Raw genomic sequence first — 23,571 nt, 5'->3', positions numbered from 1 at the left:
ACAGCAACGATATCTGAGAAGAAATCATGACCCTGTGCAAACAGAATATCCTCCAATTTCCCCATGGAAGGCTGTGTTTTCTCTTTGAGCTTTTGTAATTGATATAACTGCTATGCACTTTCCCCTTCAGTTCTTCACGGTCTTAAAAATAATTCCTGTCAGGCAGAGTAAAGGCTTGGTCTGCCAGCAAGTACACGTGGGATAAGGTCTTGGGAGATGTCTTCTTTCTCTCTCTCTCTCTCTCTCTCTCTATGCCTCTTTTTTGAGCAGAAGGTTTTTGAACTAATGAGCATTTCCCAGAGGTTTTATTTGTTGTCTGGAAAGAAGTACAAAGGCAGGATTCAATCATAGCTTTTCCTGACATATGTGAATTTTGTTTAGTACATGCATCTAATTAGAGACTGCAGTTGTTACTACAAAGTGGTGTTTCACTTTGAATTCTGAATGGCAGTTATCTTGCTGGATTGCCCTTTTTTCCCAAGGATGTGTAGGGAAACATATCCACCAACTGCGTCTCGACAGCATCATCCAACTTTTAGGTGGGTATGTGCAGGAGTAAGACCCACAGCCAAAGTTCAGGTGTCAAACAGTGCGTGGCATGTGAGCAGATGAGCGCACTGCAGTTACTGGGCTAAGTTTCTGCTAGCTGAAAGGAAAGCAGAAGACGTGAAAATCTCCTGCCAGTTTACCATGTCCCCTTCAGAAAGAGGGACTAGCTTGCTCCCTTCTTTGTTGAGAAAGGAGGGAAGAGATGATGCTACCCTAGTGTGTGGCCAGGGATTTTTCTTACAGCATTTTTCCTTGAGCAGTGGAAAAGCTGTAGTACAGTAGAAATGTAGAAACCGTGGATAACTTATTACAGATGTGATGGCTGGGTGTTCCATGTACAGACCATAGTAATCTGTCCTCCCTTTTTCTAAACTGAAGTCCAGAGTATCTCGTTTTCCTCCCTGTGCCTTTGGTCATATGCTACAGGTCAGGTACCTTAATTCCCACTTTTACTTTGACTCCAACTGTGGCTATCACAATGCAATACAATCCTGGCATTATCTTTTACTTTAAAAGGAAGCCTTATTAAAAAGTCAGACTAAGAAAAGCATTAGATAATTATATCTACTTTAAACTCTAGGTGGTGTCTTGTGATCATAATTGGTTTAGGCAAAGGACCATTTTCTTTTGCACAAACGTCTGTGTAGGGGAGCAGTTCATACGGTCAGTACTCCTGAGTCTCAGCTGTGCCTGCAATGATTTGTCTTAATCCCACTTCTCTCTAACTTTCTGCTAGTTTATACTCCTAGCAGGCTTTGGATGAAGGCTTTGGGCCTCTCCTCCACAGTACATTGTTTATCTGGTCCTGTTTTGTATTGGAACATCGTGGATGTTGTTGAATTAGTTCAGCACAGCGGAGACTTGCATCATTTCCAAGGGTTCAGTGCCAGCAGGGTGTATCATTTTACCTGGCACTTGGGGAAAGCTCATGTTCCTGGACACGTAGGCAGACCTCTCGGTGTTGTTTCCTGAAAGACCTAGCACTGCAAAGGAACCCTTTGAACCCGGTGAAAATGCTGGGTAGATCTGGTTCCTTTTTATTTTTATTTTTTTATTAAGTAACAGTCCAGCCTAACAGGTTTATTTAATGAGGGTTTTGTCCCCTTTTCCTGGGAGATTTTTTCTGCATGCCATTACTTTTTTCCCTGACGTCCTTTTGAATTCTAGTTAAGCTCTCCCTGTTTCAGCCTTGAGTGACAGACAAAATGCAATTTATTCCTATCAAATGGCTTTTAAAAATTATTTTCCTTTGTCAGGTGTGATTTTCTTTTGGACAGTGTTTGTCTTACAGCTACGTGCACCAAAACACTGTAGGAAGCTGCTACATGCTAAGTCATCACCTAACTTGGAAATTTAAGCAATTAAGATTTCCACTCTTTGAAGTACTTCTAGGTGGTGTTCTCTGTGTTGAAACTGAGTTTAGCAAGTTGCTGTGGGGTGTTCTCTGATAATTTACTGTCCCGTTTAAAATAGTAATAATAATAATGATAATTCTCAATGTCAGTAACTGTCAGTGACCACAGTTACTTCAGTTAAGTGGAAATAAATTAGCTCAAGTTCTGAAGGTGTAGTAAATCAAATCCTGTAATTTCATCTCTTGGGTGTTGAGATGTGCATTTAGAGATTCAGTTTTAGGAACCAGGAGGGTACATGCAAGTGCTCTTCAGTTCTAGATAGAAGCATCAAACTATAATCCCTTCCCTGAATTTAACCTTGTATGTATGACTGCAATTTTTTATCTATTTTAGTCTTGTGAGAGAAGGCACGTATTCCACACTGAACCCTATTTAATTTTGGACAGGAAAAAATGGCACAGAACTGGGCTGCATTATTTATCGGAAGGTGTATGTTTGCGTCCATTCTTTCTCTGTGTCCATGCTTCCAAGTCCATGCTTTTTCTTCTTCATTGAAATTCATTTGACTCACATGAAATCTAGAGAGATGCTTTTACAAAATGCTTCAAATGAAAATGGCACCAGTCTTGAGAGCAGCATATGTTGTATGGTTTTCTTTTGGAAAAAAATCTTCTGGTTAAATCGCCACATAGAAATAGAAAATAGAAGTAAGGAAGCTTGCAGCAGTGCTACAGGCATTTTGGTGCCTTTTTGACAGAGCTAAAGCAAGGAGTGAATTTTGATTTTTTGCCCTCTGAAACGTGGTCTTTTGTTTTTATTTTTATCCTTTAACAGACACCTTGTAGCCTTTGCACAGGGAGTAAACCTCCTTGCTGTCATAGCAAGATAAATGTCCCGGAGGGCCTACAGTGAGGATGTATGTAGATGACAAGCAGTTTCGTTAGTAGTTATTGCAGTGTAATGACTAGCTGAAATGCTGGTGCTGCGATTTGATGAGTTTACCTACCTCTGTTTTCAAGATGCCAAATTTAATTTGGCACCAGATGCGGCTGGCGCTTGCTTTCTGTACCACCACGTTTGCAGCTTTCTTACCCTCTCCCCCCGCCTCTGCAGCACGCCAGCAGCCTGCATGTGCGAGCCTGCATCAGCTGTGTCCAACACACGCTGCTGGAAGAAGGGGCAAGGAGAAGGTGGGGTCCCGCAGCACCCCCAGACCACCGGCCCACGCTGTGCTCGCAGACACCCGAGCCCCTCCACCAGGTCTCCACGAGGTGGCACGAGCAAGCCGCCGTGAGCCTCCGACTGAGCGAATTATACGGGCTTCATGGCATAATCTTCCTCTTTTTTTTGGAAGAGATTGTTAAGTAGCATGACGAACCAGTGCTTTTGCTCTGGGAAGCTCAGGTCTGAGCTGTAGCATGCTGAGGACGCACCTTCGCTTAGGATGACCCCCTGGGTGGTCCAGGCAGCGGTGAAGGTCTGTCCCAGGGCTCACACTACATCCTCAGGCTGCTTCTGTAATCAGCGGAGCAGTGACCGCAGTTCTTCATCACCCGCTCTGGAAACATGCCTCGCAGCACTTCAGTGTCCTCTGCAGGCTTGGCTCCGTCCTCCCCTGTGCGCCGTCACTTGGTGGGGCCAGGTGTGAGGCAACCACGGGGGCACCCTGCTCCTACCTGCTCCCCTCCCTAAAATGGAGAACAGAGCACAGATTAAATTATCTGCTTCCTTGGCACTAAATGATTGCCTTTTGAACACAGGATCTCTTTATTTTAAACAATTTCACAGCTAAAAGAGAGGTGTTGTCCCAGCTACTAATGAGCCCTCTATTTCTTCATCCTTTGTTTGCCAGCCTGCACTTCACATCCATTTTCTACTTGGTGAGTGAAGTTTCCCAGCTCCATCGGGGTCTGAGAGTGCGCCACGTGCTGCCCCTTGGACTGAACGAGGCATCAGTTGATTCAGCTCAGTTTTGCTCAGCTCTTCCCCAGCAGGCAGATTGCTATGTAGAGAGAGATAAGTTGCATCCTCCAGAAAAGAGGGGAGGTGAAAAAAAAAAAGAAAAAAAGTTGCTCTGAAATCTTTCTCCAGGTGGGAAGTCAGGAAAGCTTTGTACGTACTTGGGCTTTGTCTGAAATGAGCCCCTTTACACCTCTAAAGGCTTCAGGGGGTTCTTGAGTTTCTGCCCCCTTTGTGCTGCACTACTTTCCAAGAAGCACTGTATAAAGTATTTCATTAAAAGCCAATGTCTCTACATCAGAATGAGTTAGTGGCAGTTGTGGGCTTTATTTAGTTTTACCTTTTTCCCTCAAATTTTGTTGATATGTAGGAAACCTTCACCTTCAGTACACAGATCTAGTTTAAGTCAAGGAAACTCTGTGAATGAGGCCCTAAGGATTATCCATCTTCTCTTCCATAATAAATGCTTCTGAGTTCTGCTTATTGAAAGAAATAAATTTTAATTTAGGTATTCTAGCACTCGTGAAGTGTACGTGTGACAGGGCTGAAGCCAGGTGAGGAATTGTACTTTGTTTCAAGGTCTCAAAGGATACCCTGAGCAGCAGAGATGAAGGTATTTTAAAATTCCTGGCAGTGCCTGGAAAATCCACTGTAGTATTTGTAAGTTTAAATTATTTTGATGGTTAGAAACGTCTGCTTCCTTTGAACTGTTCTTTTCAGCTTAATTTAAAAACATATAGGAACCACGGGGAGGAAAAATCAGCTTCTCTATGGCAAGATTAGATAAAGTGGCATTCGCAAGCAGCCCATGTCTGTGACCAAAGGCGCTGCAAGATTTGATTTTAGCTTTGAGGTGTTTTCCTCCTGGTCCTCACCACCTAAAAAAACCAAACAAACAACTCAGTAACAACAGCTTTCACCCCCCCAACAATCCATCCTCGAATGGACTTGCAAGATCTGCAGCAAACCCCGCTGTCCGCAGGAAAGCAGTGTGCAGTTCCCTTGCGCAGCGGAGGATGGCCTCGTCGGGCAGCGCTGCACATCTCTCGCTGTCCCCGCCACCCGCCCCATGGCACAAATGGGATCGGGCTGCCTGCACGCCAGGAATAGCATTATTTGTGACAGGCGCTGTTAGAAATGGGAGCCCTCCCTGCCCAGCTCGCTCGGGACAGCAGCCGAGCACTGCCGAGCATCCCCGCCACTGCCCCCGGTCACCTCCCTCTCCGGAAATTTGTAGGAAACAAAGAGTGGTCCCAGCCTGCTTCGGCGCTGCAGGTTTTCAATCAAATTGCAGCTGTCATGGCTAGCATTTGTTGTGGTGCTTTTCTTTGGATAAATTTAGCTCTGAAATAAAGCTCTAAATCCCATACCCCAAGGCGTGGACAATTTGAGCTGTTTGTTGCTCAGTGCAAATATGAAAATGAAGTAGAGCACACACAGAGGCAAATATATTCATAATAAAAAATGCATACAAGTAGGCAGGGTTTAGCTGGAAAGATCTGCCAGTATTTGCAACAGCCACGTTAAATGATGATCCCTGTCTGAATCCAATATCACAGAGAAAGACCACTTTGAAATGGGGCTTGATTCTGGACTTGGGAGAGGAGGGTAGCTTGTAACATGTTGGGTTATTACCACAAGACCAACTAAGGGGCAGCAGAATGAGTTCATTGGCATACAATTCAATTTTTGTTTAAGATTCACGGAGTACTGGGAAGTAGCTAGTTTACCTGTTTTTTTTTTCACGCTCTCCAGTCTTTCTTGGGATAATGCATATTCCTGGGCTTGACTGACTGTCAGAGACAGGTGTGACTTGTGCCCTCCACATCTATTAATATAATATATATATATTATATGTATTAATGTATATAATTTATTAAACTCAGAATCAGTTGGAAGTTAAACACAGGAAAAACTGCTTGGGTAGGTACTTACCTCCCTACGTTTGCACCCATGCATGTGCATAAATTAAATCTTTCCAGGGCCTCATAATAGTGGTGAAATAAGACACAGCCTTAAATACTATGGTTCATCCTGCAAGTCTGTGAATGCCTGGTATTTTTCAGTAAATGCTGTTTTATTGACCTTTTGTTTGTTTCCCTTCACAAGTTTAGCATCCCTCCCTTCTGTGTTTCTGAAGGGTAGCTCAGTGGCATGAATGTGTTTTGCTGCTGTTTGTAAAGGTGTACGCTCCACAACCCCAGCCTCCTGTTTGGAGAGCAGGTAGTTATTCATGTCAGAGCTAGGTCTCATTAATTATTTGCTGTCTATGTAAAGTGCTCTCCAATTATACCACCAGGTACCTGTTGTGAAGTTACATTTATCTTTGCCTCCATTGTGTTTTTTTCCATAGCAAAATCTCTTGCATCCCTCAGCCTTGCCATTTATTCTTTGATGTGTGATGTTTTACAGTCTCCTGTCCTGATTTTTTCTCAGCTTTGTATAAGTAGTAGCTAGTCCAAGACTTCTCATTCTTTTCCCTGACCATGTGGCCAAAGCTGTAACCATAAAGACAGCCAGAGGGACTTGCAGTTTAAAGAAGACTGTAATCTTTTAGAGGAGTCTTCATTTTCCAAAACATTAATTGCAGTGCTCTCTTTATACGTTTTTCTTCTCTTCTCCCATAGGATTTGCAAATAGAACGAGAGAGGACCGTGTATAATATTTCTGGTGGCTGCACAGCCCTTGTGGTGGTGTATTTATTGGGGAAGCTGTACGTGGCAAATGCTGGTGATAGCAGGTAAGTGAGCGTGATGTCTCCCCAACTTTCACCTCCAAACTCCCAAGATCTGGCATTACTGATTTCTTTAGTGGCAACTGCTATCACAAGGGGGATTCTGTTTTTTGGCTGGACTCTTGACAGTTCTCCCAATAATTAATGCGAAAGGCAGCGACAGGCTTCCAGTATCTAACTGAGTGGTGGATGCACTCAGGTAGGTTGACTCTTTTTCAGTTCCTTGTTATTGTTTCTGAATGAGGTGATGGCTGCAGGGAAGTAGAAAGTCACTAAAGAGCCATTGAAACAGATGTTGGACGTGTACTAGAAATGTGTGTTGAACACTGACAAGGGGACTGCATCTGGAACAGCTGGTGGGGCTGACTGGTTCGATAGGAAGTCTGGTGGCCCCTGTCCATAGGCCTAGCCTCAGCAAACCACCTGACACCATCTCATCTATCAAGATTTTGATATAATTGACGGTAGTCACCTGTAAACAAATAGCTTCTAGTCATTCAGTGGAAGAGGAGGGGAGGGAGAGGGGCTATCACTGTTTTTTTACCATAGCCTCTTCTGACTTATGTACTCGCCCATTTCTCAGAACTGAATGCTGTAGTTCAAGAGTTGTCACTTTGTTTTAGTTATAAGTTGGATGCTTTAAATCTCGTGAATGAAAAGCTGCTGCTTTGTCTTCTAACTCAGCTAAAACTAGAAGCATACTTTCCCTCTCTATTGTTCTGTGGTCATACCACTGCCAGAGAGAAAATGGCTGTTCTTGCAAGACTTCAGACCTTCACATATTTCTTCTGGCAGCGCTCTCCACAAGCAGGCCAGGGAGAGTAGTTCTCCACAGGACACAGTCTGCAGTTGGGTCCAGCTAGTTAGCAGCTGAATAACTAAAGTCTGTGCAGGTACTGAGTCATGTCTTCTGATGAAGACTGCTACAGTTACGCATTCATGTTTTGTGAGTTTTGAGTGCTGACAGTTCCTGCTTTTTCTGTGTACAGCCATGTATTTACAGAGACAACACTCAAGAGCAAAGTGTTCTGTAACAAACCAAATATGTTTTTTATTGCCTCTGGCTGCTTTAAAATGTGTCGGAGATAAGACAAATCCATTGTGCATAAAGTTGCTATTCTTTTCTTGTTGGTGATTGTTCTTAATATGATGAATTTGCTGAATAAAATTGTAAATTGCTCAACAGGTTCCTTCTGACAAGTGCCAAATTTGACTCTCCTTTTCCCATCAAACGGCAAATGAGTCCTCACAGAGGGTGGCTGCAGACACATTTGAGTAGACCACCTATCCGCTCATCAGAACCATTAGCTGCACTACATTTTAGCTCTCTTCCATTAAATTGAAAATAATCATGTTTTCCTATGCTTCTGTCCATTGAAGTAAAGTTGAATCTCTTCCATCAAGTTAGCTGAATTGCTGTATTGTCTCTTAACTGTGTGGTATAAAACTGGCCTGCTTCTGAGTAGCTGAGGTCTTGATTCTTAAATGATGGGCTGCTTCCAGTTCCCCAGGGTTCTTCCTCCGCTCCCTGAGAGCAGTCTCAGTTCCTTTCTTACCTCCTGGTACTCATGGGAAGAAACTCCTATTGATGGTCGTCTTGAGGTGGTTCCAGTGTCATTTTCAAATGGGCCTGTTTGTAGATTTTCCTAGGTGAAGAAAATATATTCAATAAAAGGTTTAAAACGTAGGAGACTGGTTGATCTTTCCCACTACTTCCCATGCTTCAGAAGAGTGTTTGCAGTTGTCTGTGAAACATCCAAGTTGCTTATCATCTCTAAAATGACGTTTTAGGATTAGAAAAGCAGTTCTGAGCTTGTCTGCCTACTGCCAGAGTGCACAGTGCATTATTGTATTTTTAAGAGCCCAGTCTGCAGCCAAGCTCTTATTCTTGTTAGTGGAAAAATATGTGCATTTTTGCTGTCTCATGCCTTGTGTGGTCAACTTTGTATTTTGTACAGATACAAATGAGGGCAGCGATAAATATTATGAGGAAACTACTAAACAAAATGTTTATATACTCTTGAGGAGAAGAGTGGGTTTTGTTTTTTTTTTTTTCCCAAACAGGGGACTTTGTGCTTTTTGCTTTTGGAACTACATGCCAAAACCCTCCGTTCTTCAGTGGAGTTTTAGTTTCCTTGAGTTCACCTATTCATTTGTGCTCTTCTCAATCCTCATTCTGCTACCTTCTCCACTCCCACACTGGAAGAAAAAAACAACTGCAAATAAATCAAGCTACGTTTCCAACAGACTAGTCTATGAGAGGAGATTTCATGCTGCAGGGGTGAGAAATGAACATTCTGAGTTTACGCAAACCTCATTTGTACCGCTTCTGCCCAGAAGAGGGTTTGGTCTTCTAATTCCAGGCAATTTCAAAACAGCAGAAGTTTATAAAGGTGGGTTTTGAACAGCTTCTGCTGTCACAGGACCAAGGTACATACAACAAACTGTTACTATCACAATGAGACTAAGGAAACGCCAAGTGTGAGACCTGAATAATAATGTGCTATGTGGTGCCAGCTATACCTCAGACTTATGTCTGTGGTATTCAGTTTAACCACTAAAGCTTCTCAAATCTAATCATTTCATGCCACGTACCCTGGCACTGTTGTATAGCAGCTGTCCTTTTGTAGCTGATGTGTAATTACATCATGAAAAGACTTTAATTACCATATTACTAAATTACCAGCCAGCAATCCTTTCAGGTTCAGCCCTAGCTCACTTCTGTAGGGACTATTAGGCTTCTCCAAGCTGAACACTTTTGGTTGGTGTAAAAGGGAGAAAAATTGTGCTAATTGTACGTTTTGTTATGAACTATTGTTGAGCTTGATGTTATGGCATCACTAATGTCAATGATATAATTAAACTTCTGCTAACGACGCAATCACAGTTCTGTAATAATTATATGTTAACTGCACATGATACCAGAACCCTACTAAAAATGAGGTGATGTCTTCAGAGCCTGATAAAAACAACTTGGAGGGAGCCACTTTCATTCTCTAATGGCCTGCTGATCATTCTTGAACTCTGCCATAAATATACCTACTTGTACAGTCAAAATTTATGTCTGAATGTTGGCCAAAGCTTTTTAATGCCTCCCTCTCTCTTTCCCCCTCTCAATGGTTAACATTGTCCATGCAAGGTTGTTTAGGCAGGGACTGACAGTGCTGTAGTCAGCTATCCGATCTATAGTGCCTTTCTAGTGAGCATTGGTACTTTGCTTACCAATTTGATATATATGCTGTGGACTCTCTGAATAGCTGATTTTTTATTTTTTATTTTTAATAATGAGTAGTAAATCTCTACTCATCCTTTTAAGTAGTATTGTTCAGTTTTATATTGCTAAAGTGACTTTTACTTCTAAACTGCCATAACACGCCTTGTTAATCTCGGTTCTTTTTAGTTTTATGTTCTTTATTAGTATGTTGTTTTATAGCTAGTGATGAAGCAGTAGTAAAACAAGGACTTAAAATGTTTTTACTGATTACTGCCCATTACCGTATAGCCTCACGCAACATAACATTTGCCCAATATCACTCCAATGACTCTAATGCGATATGATCATATTAACCATCTTTGGCACAAGCATTCTTCTGGCTTTCATGTTGTCTGGCTAAGGAGCTGCTCAGAGACTGCAGGCACTGCCATTTTGTGCTGTGTTTGGAGCCACTTAGGTAGGCAGTGCTTTTATCATTATATAAGATGCAGAACATCACAAGTTGATTGGACTTTTCCATAGGCCCTGAAACACTCGTTAAATCTGCAAATGAGTTCTTGGGCTTTTTTGATTTATTGGCATAAGATGGCATCAAAGCAAAGAGCCTGATGTTTTGGAGGCTTCATAGACTTGCAGGATCACTGGATTTTTTGCTCTACTTCATCAGCTTTTTTTTTCCTTCTATTTTCTTTCTTTTTTTTTTTTTTTTTTTTTTTTTAATAATTTTCTTTCTTCCTTGCTTTTTGCTCCCTGTGCTCATCTTTCAGGGTATATTCACCCTCTGTTTCAACATGTAGCCTCATATCCAGAATATATTTTCTCTTCTTTTTTGCGATTGTAGATCTAATGCTAAGGCATTTGGGATAGCTAAATGATAGGAGCTTACTGAATAGATGGTTTTGTGGCATTTCCATGTGGCTACAGGTTAAGCAGTTTCATTGTAGCTTCAGTTGCCCAGATGTGTATTTAACACTGACTTCTCACAGTGCACTATAATAGTAAATCGAAAGTGGAATTCTACTGTGTTTACTGTTTCCATTCTTTCCAGATTTACTGCTTGTGTTGAATCTCACTACATTTATACTTCTTCTGTGTCATGATGTTTGTTAGCTGCTTCTCTCATAAGCAGTTCTCGTTGAAGGGGGTAAAATTTGGGGAATCGTGGTTTTATGAAGTAAATGAGCAAAGCATGGAAGCAGCAATATATTTGTTGGCTGACACTGTAGCTTAACTAGAATTTTTGAGAAATCAGAACTGAAGATTCTGACCCATTTTTGTGGTTCATGTTATTTGACCTCTTCCTCAAGGCACTTCAGCAGGGTGATTTTTGCCAGAAGTTCTAACATTATTTAAGGGTGGAAGCCAAGCAATGTTCTAGTATATTATTATTGTAGAGTTGGTTTGCTTTTGTCTTTCGTTTACAGTATCTTTTAAGAAACTTTAATTTTCAGATTTTTCTTAACTAGCCATTTTCTAATCTAAATTGTGTGTATCTTTCCTTTTTTTTTTTTTTTTTTAGTTGTCTGTTTAAACTCTCCTTACATCTGTGTCTGCATAAACAATGATTGTGTTTCGCCTTAGAGGTCCCTGGAGGAAAGACTAACTCAGTTACTGCACTTCTTCAATCTGCAGTATTTGGAGCAGCATTCTTACTCCTGTCTCCCCCTAAAAGTGAGGCAAGAGGAACTGCAAATCTGAGCCATGCACAGGGTTCTTTTGCCCTGTCACCACACAATCCGTGGTGACACTTCCTCCACCTTTGAAAATTCTCATTGCTTCAAATCTTCAAGTGGTGCCCCTTCCGAGGCAAGAGCAACACCTACAGACCATGTTTTGGCCAAGCTGCATGCACTTCCTTTTTTTAGATGATAGTTAATTCTTTGGCGGAATCACTCAAAAATAATAAGTGTTTAGTCTTCCCAGGGCAACAGACAGTCTCTGCTTGGTCTGCTCAGGAGGCTGTGAAGTGAAGAGGGACTGGATTCAAAACAAAGCTAGTCTCTCCCACGCACATTCTCCTTCACTGACTGCAGTTTGGTAGGTGGAGAAGTCTGATTCTGCTGCCTAGCAGAAAATGCTGGAAAAGAGCGTGACATGTTAGTCAGACCCAGAAGATACGGCCAAGTCGCATCTCACTGTTTCCCCAGCTTCTCTTCCTTTCTGCAGGGCCTGCAAGTCAGGCTTCCAAACACTTCTGCTTCCCTTCTGCCACTTGACCTCCTTCCAAGGAGAAGTAAGAGCACAGGATTCACAGGAATAGCGGTGACCTCAGATCATCGTGCAGAATTTCGTGTTGGGTGAAGCTTTTGGAGGCACTTCAGGAAGCACTTTATCAAAGGTGTGGAGAAAAAGTGTTGGATCAGAAATAAGTTGTTGCACTCAAAGTGCAGTGACGGGAGAGAGCGTTTTCTAACGACGCGGTGGATGACGAGTTCCAAAGCACTGGCACATGCTATCCAGCACTGACTTGGCAGAAATGATTACTTTGGCAGTCAGTGTTCATAGGCTTTTGAAGACCACAAAAAAAAAAAAAAAAAAAAGTCCTGCCTCTTCTCCAAACTCTTGTTTTTTCTGGGAGAGAGTATGCCTTAGCAATGTCTATGGCAATCTAGCAGGTGTTGCAGCCATTGTAAACACTTTCTATGTGTGGTACATTCAGTCAAGTCTTCGGTCCTAACCACACAGGATTTTCTATCACACACATGGATTTCTATCCATGAAGTCTTTACATTTCAGGTTATGAGGAAGAACAGAAATTTTTGCTATTCAAATTCTCTCAGTAAGCTGCAAAGCCACAGTTCATTGGTATTAGTTTCCAGGAGCAATGGATTCTGTAAATTGTCATCCTCCTTGTTTTTTTCAGCCTTTTGAAAGACAAAACAACAACAACAAACAACAACTAACCAAGCCAGACAAAAAACAAACAAACAAACATAAAACAGTTGCTGTTTTATTGGTGCATATAAGCACTCATCAGGGACAAAATTCACAGTGTAATATCCTCACATGTATTTTCTGCGTGTAGCCTGTAGAGTTCATAATCTGAGGCAAGATGAGCAAAGGGTGCTAAGGCGTAATTTTAACCACTCTTTACTGGTACCATGCTGATACGTAAAGAGCCTGTGATCTTGAGTCCAGGCAGCTCGTGATGTAAGGAGCACAGCAGAATCCATACGTCGCAGTGCACAGAGCTGAGCTCAGAAATGTCTTCCTAATCTGTGCCTTTTTAGCTGACCTGAGAGGGACCAGTGGGTTATTGCTTGCAGTGTTACAGGGCCTGCACCAAGGCATGCCAAGCAGGCTGGACACCTTCCATCCCTAGTTTCCATCCATACCTCAGGAGGGGAGCCAGGGGGAGCACCCGAGGCTTGCTTGGTCTCCTGGGGTCTGAAATGTGTTGGAAGGTTCTGCTGCTAAGTTAAGAAAGCAGAAAAGCTGAAATCAAAGCAGATGTAATGCTTTAGGGGCAAAAATCATTCTGACATCCTCAGTGGTAAGTCGCTGAACAGCAGGCAAAAAAAACCTGCACTTCTTCCATCTTCTGTGGTCAGCTGTATCCCAGCCATATTACTGGCAAAGCAAGCACTGGCTTGCACAGCGATGCCTTCATCCCTAAGCCCAGGTTTAGTTGCCATAGTAACTCGTCCTGGAGATGAATGTGATATCCTGGACAGCAGAGAAACAGACTTCGATTCCACAGATACCGGTCCCGAGGCTCAGAGCTGGTCACAGAGATGTGACTGCGCTGCTTTGCTCATCTCCCTGGCATGACCCGAGTAATGGGTGGCACGTTCAGCCAGTGCAGAAATGTGGTGGTGCTATCATCACTGCGACCCTGGACTTGGTGGTGTTCAGATGAAGAATACGCTGAAATCATCACAGGCAAGATGAATCCCATGAGGGCAGCAAATCTCCAATGTAAGCATGCTGGAACCATTGGCAGGCAGTTTCTGTGGGCTAGCAGTGTCCTCTCCCTGCAAACTGGCTTGTAATGGCTTCCTGGCTGCTGGAAGATCAGTGCGTTCAGATGTAAAGCGACAGGAAAGTACATGCAATTCATTACAGAATGTTTTAGTGCAGTTAGCTGGCTTTTGGGGTCATGCTACTGGTACTGGAGTAGCAAATAGTACAAGGTAGATGTGGATAGGTAGACATACAAAGGCACCACCGGTGGATATTTCGATAGTAAAAGTTACTTTCCCAATGAACAAAAATAAATAAATAAAGGAAAAAAATCACATACAGATAGCCAACACCATCACATTACTGATGGGAGGAGTACTAAAAAAAAAGTGTAATTAGCCCTTAAAATGAAACCCTGTTAATAAAGCTGACTGCTAATAATTAGCCAACTGCTAATAATAACAACTCCATACTTAGACTGGCTCAGAGAAGCAGTCCACATGAGGACCTAAAGTAGAGCAGGGAATTTAAGGGAGAATCTCCTAGGAACAGAGGTACATCCCACCAAAGAGTCTCTGAGCTCCAGGGGTCAAAAATCACCGGGCAGTATGTCTTCTCCAGGCTGTCTCCTCTGTGGACAGCCTGCAAGCCCAGTGTTATATTTAATTTAAAACCAGGGAGTGAGCAGTTATGCAGAAACGACTGAAGAAGTTTAGTAACAGTGCTGGTGACGGCCAAGTGCCTCTCACTGTTGGATGCAATATGTGGGGCAGAGGGAGGCTGCCGGGTGTAGGAAGTCCCTTTAACTGCTTACTAAGTTAGCTGAATACACAAGATGGAATGGGAGAGCTCTAAAAATTCAGATTTTTATTGCTCTTAGTGGCAGTAAGGAAGATGCTGACTGGCTCGGCTGCTGGTATAAATGAGGAGTAAACACTTCCATGGAAAGCTATGAATATTATCCTGCTTTGAGAAATAGCTTCTACCTGCCCAGTCATGATCCTTTATTAAAAATAATACAATTATTTATTAAATCAGACCAGCAAAATAGTGGCTGTAGAGTGTATCAGCACCCTCATTTTTCCCAGAAAAATTCCTCATTTTTCCTTCTTCACAGGAATCTCCAAATAAGCATTAGAAATGTAAATACAATGAATCAGGTAACTGGAAACAACATAAAGCCCTACAAACGTGCTACAGGAGCAGCTCACTTGCTGGTACGATGCCTCTGAAAGATGACTCCCGAGGTTTCTTACAGAAACTGAATTTTATAACTTATTCCCATGTTTCTTGCAAAAGCAAGAGGAGATGCCTGTAGCACCCCAAGGTGGTGCAGCACGGCTGGCTCAGTCCTGGTGCAAGGAAATGAAGAGGGGCCCTTGGATGTAATACCCGTTGAAGCCCAGCACTGGCGTTCTCCTGGAGCACGGGTGTGCTGGACACCAGTGCCCCTGAGGTGGCCACCCCAGCTGCTGGGAGGGCTCATGGCCCTCCAGGGCCTTCCGGAAAGCCTGGGAGGGTTCTTCATGGTTCCTGCAGGGAATGCCAAAGGACACTGGTGCAGGAAATTATTTTAACCCTGCCCTTGTGCAGCCCCTAAGTTCTTGCACCTTGTATTATTGGCTTGAGGGAGCTGTGGACAGCCTGATGTTCACACTGAGAAATGTGAAGAAAGCAGGGTGGCGGGACTCTGTGGCAGTAGATCAAAACTAAGGACAGAGGCAAATTTAATAGTTGTACCCCTTCCCCATTTGTGGCTTTTTTTTTTTTTTTGGTAGAGATGCGAAGTAGGAGCGAGGCGTATATGAAACGTATCTTGGGGATCACAGGTGGGAGGCAGCTGCGTGTTTTGCTGTTCGTGTTGCTGAGGGTTGCTGCTTTCACCTCTGGGTTTTATGGTGATGGATATGTCATCACTGGGGCCTGTTTTAATGCCAGCTAAACGTTGTATAATGGCTTATGTCACTATCCCCAGCCTGACTTAATTCATAAAATTAAGGAAATCGTTTAAAGGCTTTGCACTATAGTTCCATGATTATGGCCAATGCAATGAAGTATTTGTTCACCTGGTTTCTAAGTAAACATGGGAAAATGATCCTGCATGGGACTAAGGAGAGTGATCCAGTTAGTAGTAAGTGAAACCGAGGTGCCAGGGCTGAAGGTCTTAAAACTCAGCAGTAATCATAATCGTTGTTCATAACGGTGAAGTTCCAGTACTTAATTTATAGACGAGGTGAGCATTATGCTGAATCTTTTTATCATCACTCCTCTTTCATTTTGTAGCAATTAAGAAAACATAAATAAACGGAACCAGTCTGAAGCTCACCAGGCAGTAGCATTGTGCTTCCTCGGCTTCTTTAAATGCATGCATTTAGTTACCGTAGTAAACAAGCACCCACCTAGACCAATTCCACGGTTCTAGGATTTATATTTTGTTTTCCTCAGCTATTTTGTGACACACCTAATTAAAATCTACTGCTTGGTTCCGTCTTTGAATGTAATAAAACCCTGCCTTATTCTTTCTGTCAGTTTAATCCCTCTTTCTTTTCCATTGACACATTTCTAATACCTCTCCAGACAGGCCAGACACTTCTGCTTCATCTGTACCGAATCCACAATGCTTAACACCTTTTGACAAAACAGATACATCCTCCCTGTGGCTCAGAATTGATATACACTGTCAAAAAGCGTTTTCCAAATGGTCTCTCTTTGTCACCTTTACCAGATTTTTATCCTTGGTTGTAGGAATGTGCAGTTTAATGTTGCGTTTCAAATCATTTTTGGCTGGAAAAGTGTGTAATGGAATCAGGGCATCCCTTGAATACTCCTAACAGTAGGAGATGCCTCTTTGTTTTGAGCACCAGAATCCCAATGGGCCCATGACAGCAGTGAAATTACACTTTTGACCTTGTTCACTAAAGTGTTTCTTTCTCTGTATGATTAAGTGAGAGTAACCAACAACAGCTTCCTCTAAAATGTATGAGTTTCCCTCTGTTTGTTTCTCATAAGGAACGCAGAAAGGATGCTGTGCAATTCTCAGCTGATTGTGTTCTTCACAAAAGAAAGGGAGAAAAAAAAAGGAAAAAAACAACCAACCCTGCTTGCTTGAAGGAGGGGTGGCTGTTTTATCCATATTAAAAATGCAGAAGTAATTGTTGTATTGATATTTTCCCTGGGCTAGTGTGTTGTTGCTATATCTTGAGTGTGAAAGCTCCACTACAGCACACTGGCAGATTTTTACTCTCTGCTTGTTTTCACTCACCACCTATTTTCAAAGGGGGTTATATACTAAAGCACCACTTATTGTTTTAAAGTATCAAATATGAATATAGAAAATAAGTAAATGCCTAAGATGCTGAGATACTCAGAATATTATTTACTTGTGCACCATGGACTATGCAGCTATATCGATCTAAAAGATAAATGTAACATTTTTTGCAGATCTGTATGCAGCCTTTTAAGCTCATAATGTTTCTTTTCATGTGTGTGAGACTTGGGGGATGTAGCCTGCTGCAGACTTCACCGTGACTGTCAGCCCCATCTCACACACTGAAGCACGGGCACATCGTTTGCTCCACATCATTGTTAAGGGCAGGCGTTTTCCAAATCAGAAAATCCTCAAAGTGAATTGGCCAGGAAAGAGATACAAAGTCAGATTGTTTCTTCCATTTTAGACTACTTTGGCTGATTTTTTCCCCAATGTTTTCCTGTTTCCTGTGAATATTTACCAGTTCCAAACTGGTGAATGTACTTTCTTTTTTTGTGTGGTGCATGTGTCCATGTAATGCCAGGGCAAGTGCAGTCCTGCAGTCCGTGCGGGTGGTGCCCTGCGCTGGGCATTAGGTAGCTAAATTCAAAAGAGGGGAGGGGACTTGGTGAGATCCCTAGTTTTTAGAAATGATCAAAAAGTGCTTGACGTGAGCCGTGAGGATATGGAGGCCACTAAGAACAGTTTCCCTTTTCTCCCGCTGAGATGATGCTACATGGAGAAGGTGCCAGAGCCACAGAGCTTGGAGGGCAGTGCACCTAGGGCTGCAGATCTGCGACTCCTCACCTCCTCTGCTGCCAAAAAAAAACACTATTGTGCTTTTTTTTTTTTTATTACTTCTTCATTGCTGATATAAATTAATGATTGGTATGGTGCTGAAGTAACCTTGTCATCAAAGAATATTTTGTTAGTGTTGACATGCTTGTTCCCTACAAACATGAATCATCCGGCTTCCTTTGGCAGGCTTGCCCTGTGGCCGTGCTATAATGTGTTTCACCAGTGTGGTTGAAATTAAAATGTCACCATTAAACATGGCAGAATCAGATGCTCCCTGAGCACTGCATCTCTTCAAGTTTTCTGGCTTCCTACGTCGCTATTTTTGACAGTTTAATAGGGCAGCTTTATTCTGGTATAAAATAATACGCTCGTACTTCCACGATGCACAGGGAGCTAAATGCTTGCAGAGCACTATTTCATGACACGCATGCATCTTCCATGCGTGGCAGTAGCAGCAATGTCCAAGTAACACGATGTTGCTTGTTGGTCCATTAGGAAGCGTAAAGCCAAAACTAATTGTTCTGCAGAGCTACATAGAGTGGGTGTTCAAAAGCAGCTCTTGGGCTGCTCTTGACACCAGGCTCCCTCCGTGGTGCTGATGTGGGGCTCTGGAGGCTGCTCCATGGGAAAAGCCTTCAGGCTGCACTTGGCAGCCTCGCTGCTCCAGCTCCGTCATTGCCAGGTCACTGGAAGGGCATTTTGGTCTCCGAGCCCAATTAGGGACTGATTCGGCACCTCTTAAATCACAGGGAAAAATCCCACCGAGTGCAGCAGCTCCCGGGCCAGGCTTTCACACCCGGCCTCTCCGGTGAGGCTGCCAACAAATATGTCCGTTTTTGTCATGTAGACGGTCAGAAATATCCCTCGCTGTCAGGAAACTACTAAGCAGCTGGTGTGGAAAGTTAACGAGACTGCTAACAGGATAACAAGCCCAGCAGAGCTGAATTCAGAGCAGCGACCTGTATGTGTGCGTCTGCGTCCCTCCCGTTGCTAATATCTGGGGCTGTTTAACTCCTCAGATCAAATCACTTGACTCTTATGAGCAGCTGTAACTTTCGAGTTGAATAAAATCTAACTGCTGAAAGCATTAATGAAAAACATAAAACCGAGTCTCTATTTAATCACATATCAACATCATTGCTTTATTTCCCCCCGCAAAGGTTTTCGGTGCCGGGTTGTACTTTTTTGTCCCAGGTGGCTGCAATTTCTAGTGAAAATAAGTTGAGCCATGAAAGGTTGACCCACTCACCTCTGAATTGCTTTTTATATGATGTTGGTCCCTTAGGGCCCAATTCTACCCATAGAAGTGAGAATGATAGCCATCAGCATATATAGGAAGTATGTCAGTGTGCACAAAGAAAAAGCTGAACCCCAGACTTCAGTGGTCTTTAAAATGTGGATTTCCTGTGAAATGGTGATTAAAGGGGAAGCAAAGGATAATTTAAAAATTAGCTTGACACGCTAGCAGTTAGGTCACTTTGTGTTTCTATTCTAGCTCTTTCAGACAAGCACAGGATCAAGAGATTCCTTATGACTCTCTTAAACTAGTATGTAAAATTGGGTTTGTGTCTGATCAGCTCCTTTGATCAGTCCAGCCTAGGCTATTGCCAGAGTACTTAACTCTGTACTAAACCCACAGTCCCTCCAAGTTGAGCTTACTCAAGTGAGTCAAATTACCTATGAAACATGCCACTGTTGTTGGTTAAATGAGCCTGGTTCACATCTGAATACCTTAAGAACTGCAAAAATAAAAGCAAAGATGTCATTGCAGAAACGGCGGTGGTGGTCTTTTTTCAGTTTTAAAGGACTGTCTCAGAAATCCAAGTGTGCTGTTAAAGTAGAAAAAAAATCAGCAAACCTTCAAACTGACATTTTTGTAAGCCTGTAATGCATTCAGATTCCATAAAGAGGGATTTCCACCAAAAATTCTGCACAAATTTCTCTAAATAAATTAATGAGTTACAACCACCATGTCTGCCTTGTTTCAAGCATGCAACGTTGTTTTTAATTGTAGCAGTGGAGGGCCAGTGGGATCCTGCAGAGTGTAGGATTATGCTCTTGCCACCTCTAATTTGCAAAATGATCATTTGCAAGGGAGTGCTGCAAGTCCAGGAGTGGTAAATTTGTTACCTGTCAAAGCAGAGCTGTTTTCCCCTCAGCGCTGGAGCCTTTTCCCACCTCTGCCAGTGCAGCTCAGTCCTGTACCTGTATGTTCTTTGCCACGTGAATCTCTAGAAATATGAGCAGTGCCTTTCCTCTGTGGTAATGCTCCTACCATTTGCATAGTACCAATATTAGGTGATCATTCAGAGTCTATGTTAGTCCAATATTATATCCGTGGCACTTGGAAAATTATACAGTGCCGCTGATTTTGCAAAGCTATTTTGTATCAGAGCTGGTTTTCTCAGGATGCCTATGTTTTGACTTTAGAGGTTAACTTTTTAATATTTGTGCGCCTACCATATTCCTTGGATGGATTGCAGTGCTATCAGAATACCTGGCATGAAGCAATACCAGCAAATTGATCAAATTATCAAGAGAATTAAGCTAGCATGTAAATATCACATCAACAAGACTAAAAGAGCACACAAAGGAGATAAAAGAAGACATGTAGAAAGTACAATCCGAGTGCCAGTTACTTGCTTAATCCACAGCAAATTCTGTGCGAATTCAAGAGGCATGCTGCTATTACCCAAACACTGAATTAATCAACTGATGGTTGAGAAACAGCTCCAAATCAGGTATTAAAATCTTTGGGATGATAGAGGGTTCATCCAGCTGTTTGAAAGCACCAAGCATTACTGTACTTACAGAACTGTCCAAATAATAGATAAAGCAATACAATTTTGTGAGTCAATATATGACCAATAAATGCAGGAGGAACACTGCATAAATTTTACCTTCTCTTAACTGTGTTTCAGCTAGTGGAATTACACCAGGGAAGGACCAGGCCATGTTTTGCTTGCAACAAAGCAGAGTCAAAGGCAAGAGACAGGTGTTTGAGAGCATTTGTTCTCTGCCATTTGCAGAAGTACATGTGAAATCTCCCCACTGATCTATAATCATTCCATTACCTGTCTGCTTTTGGCAGGTAGCTAGTTAAATTTCTGTTAAACTGGATTTGCTTTTCCATTTCCATTTGCTGTTGGAGAAGAAATGTTCTGACATGACATATGACCAATCAATAATTGGAAAGTGCTCGCATGAGTCATTTGAAGCCAGTGCTTCAGACAGTGTCAGCCCCAGCTGGGTTTAAAACCTGCAAAGAGTTGTTCTGCAATCAGTGATTCTGCAGCATCTCCTCTGGGTGTCTGCATTTCACTAATAAGGATACCCAGTAGACATCAGCTAAAATAACTCTTGCCTTTGTTGCTTGGATGTTTTTGTGTGCTCTGAAATGAACCTGGCATATACAAATATACTTTGTTATCCAGCCTAAAGGATGCATGGCAGGAATTGTTATTCTGTCTGTTGAGAACTTCGGTAGGAAAGAAATGGCTTTATTTTACTGTGACTCTGAAGACAGTAAGAGTCTGACCCTACCCCGTGGTTTTCTGTGTGTTTTTACATTTTTCCCCTCCTTCTGCTAATGATGCTTTATTACTCCTACAGGGCTATAATAATCCGAAATGGTGAAGTCATTCCAATGTCTTCAGAATTCACTCCAGAGACTGAACGCCAGCGACTTCAGTATCTGGTAAGAGACTGGAGAACCAAATCAGGTGCTGCTGCTGCTGAGCATTGCCCCAGGAACGTCTGAGGTTCGGAAACCTGCAGCTGAGTTACTGGGGCTCAGTGGAGGACCACACATCTGCTGAACACTAGTGGTTGACTATGCGTGTATATGTGTTTTAGCCATCAGTAAATATGCAGAAAAGCCTGACAATGCAAATCCTGGTGAAACAAATCTTACCTCTTTTGTAGAGGCCATCGGTTGGCACGGCTGTGCTTATGTGCCTTGTGCAGCTGCCGACCTTAAGCAGCTCGTTGGTGCTGGATAATGAGAGCTCAGACACACAGCTAACAAGCCACAGAGGTATTTCAGTACATCCCAGTGTTTACTTTGTGACAGGATAAGATACCACAGAGTGCTCTACGCACACATGTGGACAGTATTGCAGGGTTTTATTCATTTGCTGTAATAGTATGCCAATAGAACCAGCTCAAGTAAAGAAGTCCAACGTAGAGGTGATCTCAGCGGGCGTTAGTAGCTGCAGCATAGGATGGGTGAAGAAAGACAAGTTTTGTGTAATGTAGGAGCACCCATAAAGCTGTGACAGGGCGACTACCCGAGGGGATGCAGGACGCTTTATACACCAAGTCAACATAAGTCAAACTGCATGTTGTTTTCCATGCAGACAATCCTGTTGCTTTTCAAGTGTTTCACTGACAGTCAGATCATTTGGTTGAAGTTGGTTGGCTGTTTATAAAAATGCCATTCCTAACGCGTCCAAGAGATTTCTTTTCTGCTTCCTCTGGCCTCCTGCTTTTACCTCCTAGGAATTCAAGCCTAAGCCAAGGCAGGCTCACTGTTAGCTTTGTCTAAAGCAAGGTGGACAGGCCAAGGCTGGTGGCATTCCCTGCTCTTCAGGTATCTTCTATCTTCAACCTGGCCTGAGCGCTGTAGTTTGAGACTAGACAAAATGCCAGGAGTTGAAGATGGTGGTGGAAGATTTTAAAGAAAATTGTAGATGTTTCTACAACCATCATGTTTAGTTTTTAGTCAGATTCACTGGCTTGAAGCTGAAAATTTCAGAGGAAGTGCTACTTTGGGAGTATTCATATTCAGTAAGCCAAATGGAAAAGAGGCCTAATAAATATTTACACTCCAGTTACATGTAAAATAATTTGTTTGCCTTTAAAATAAAAGGTATCTTTAGTATCTAGCAAGTCTGGTGCTTCTGTAAGAAATACAAGATAAAACATTGCCTACAAGGAATATTTTTCTCTTTTGATGTCCTTTCTGGCTTATATTGAAAACAGCAGCTGATCTGAAAAGCATTTCTGCTGTTTCCTTTGGATTTTTTTTTTACCTTTGTTTGTTTATTTTGTTTCTATATGTAACAAATATGCCAGGACTATGGGTATCATGTTCAAAGAAAATACATGCAAGGCAGCAAGAGCGTGAAACAAAATCAGAGATAATTTCAAACACAGCATTCTGTTAGTAACATTTTTACTCTAGTGTTTAAAAAAATCGACCCCCAATTCCTTGCAAGGTTGGCATAAACATTACATATACATATTACCATAGGAATGTTACATTCCGCTCTTGCATCTGTCCCATTGATTACACCCCAAAGGACTCCCCTTACTCACCTTGGGCTGTCCCCTTACTCTCCTGTTGTTCTGCTCTCTGTATCTCTTGTTGTTCCTACCCGAAAGTGATTTGCTTTGAATTTATTTTTTTATTTGCAGTTAAGGCTGAATTTCCCCATTCCAAACAAATTGCACTGTTCTTGCTGAACAATTGGAAGAAAGTTGCTTAATCATTTTAGCATAAATATTTTACTTGCTAAATGCAGAGATACCGTTCTGCTCAGGGCTTGTCTATGCAGGGAGGTTACTGTGAAGGCAGATGGAGGGTATGAATTTACAGCAGGCAGGCTCCTGAATGGCAGCAGCCTGTGGAGATACTGTTAGCATAGGCAGGCTGAAGAAGCCTTCCTCTGCCTTTAGTGCCTGTTGATTACTTTGGCCACAAAAGGTGTTGGTTTAGGTTAACTGGTGCCTTCTGCATTCATCCTCTATCTTCTGGGCCTCAACTTCCACATGCAAGGAAATCTTGGGGAAAATGAGCTGTTCAGTCATG

General features: G+C 42.5%; 1 protein-coding gene across 2 annotated transcripts in view; it reads left to right on the top strand.

The window, feature by feature from the left end:
* Window positions 1-23,571, top strand: part of PPM1H (protein phosphatase, Mg2+/Mn2+ dependent 1H) — a 139,216-nt gene that overhangs the window by 78,905 nt on the left and 36,740 nt on the right. For both annotated transcript variants that reach the window (XM_048065338.2, XM_048065339.2), the window contains exons 4-5: window positions 6,491-6,603; window positions 21,372-21,456. In XM_048065338.2, the coding sequence (XP_047921295.1) occupies window positions 6,491-6,603; window positions 21,372-21,456 (198 nt within the window). The remainder of the gene's footprint in view (window positions 1-6,490; window positions 6,604-21,371; window positions 21,457-23,571) is intronic.

This window comes from Anser cygnoides, chromosome 1, assembly GCF_040182565.1.
Source record: "Anser cygnoides isolate HZ-2024a breed goose chromosome 1, Taihu_goose_T2T_genome, whole genome shotgun sequence".
Taxonomy (NCBI): domain Eukaryota; kingdom Metazoa; phylum Chordata; class Aves; order Anseriformes; family Anatidae; genus Anser; species Anser cygnoides.
Note: the sequence above shows the minus strand (reverse complement) of the source record. Positions and strands in the feature narration are given on the sequence as shown.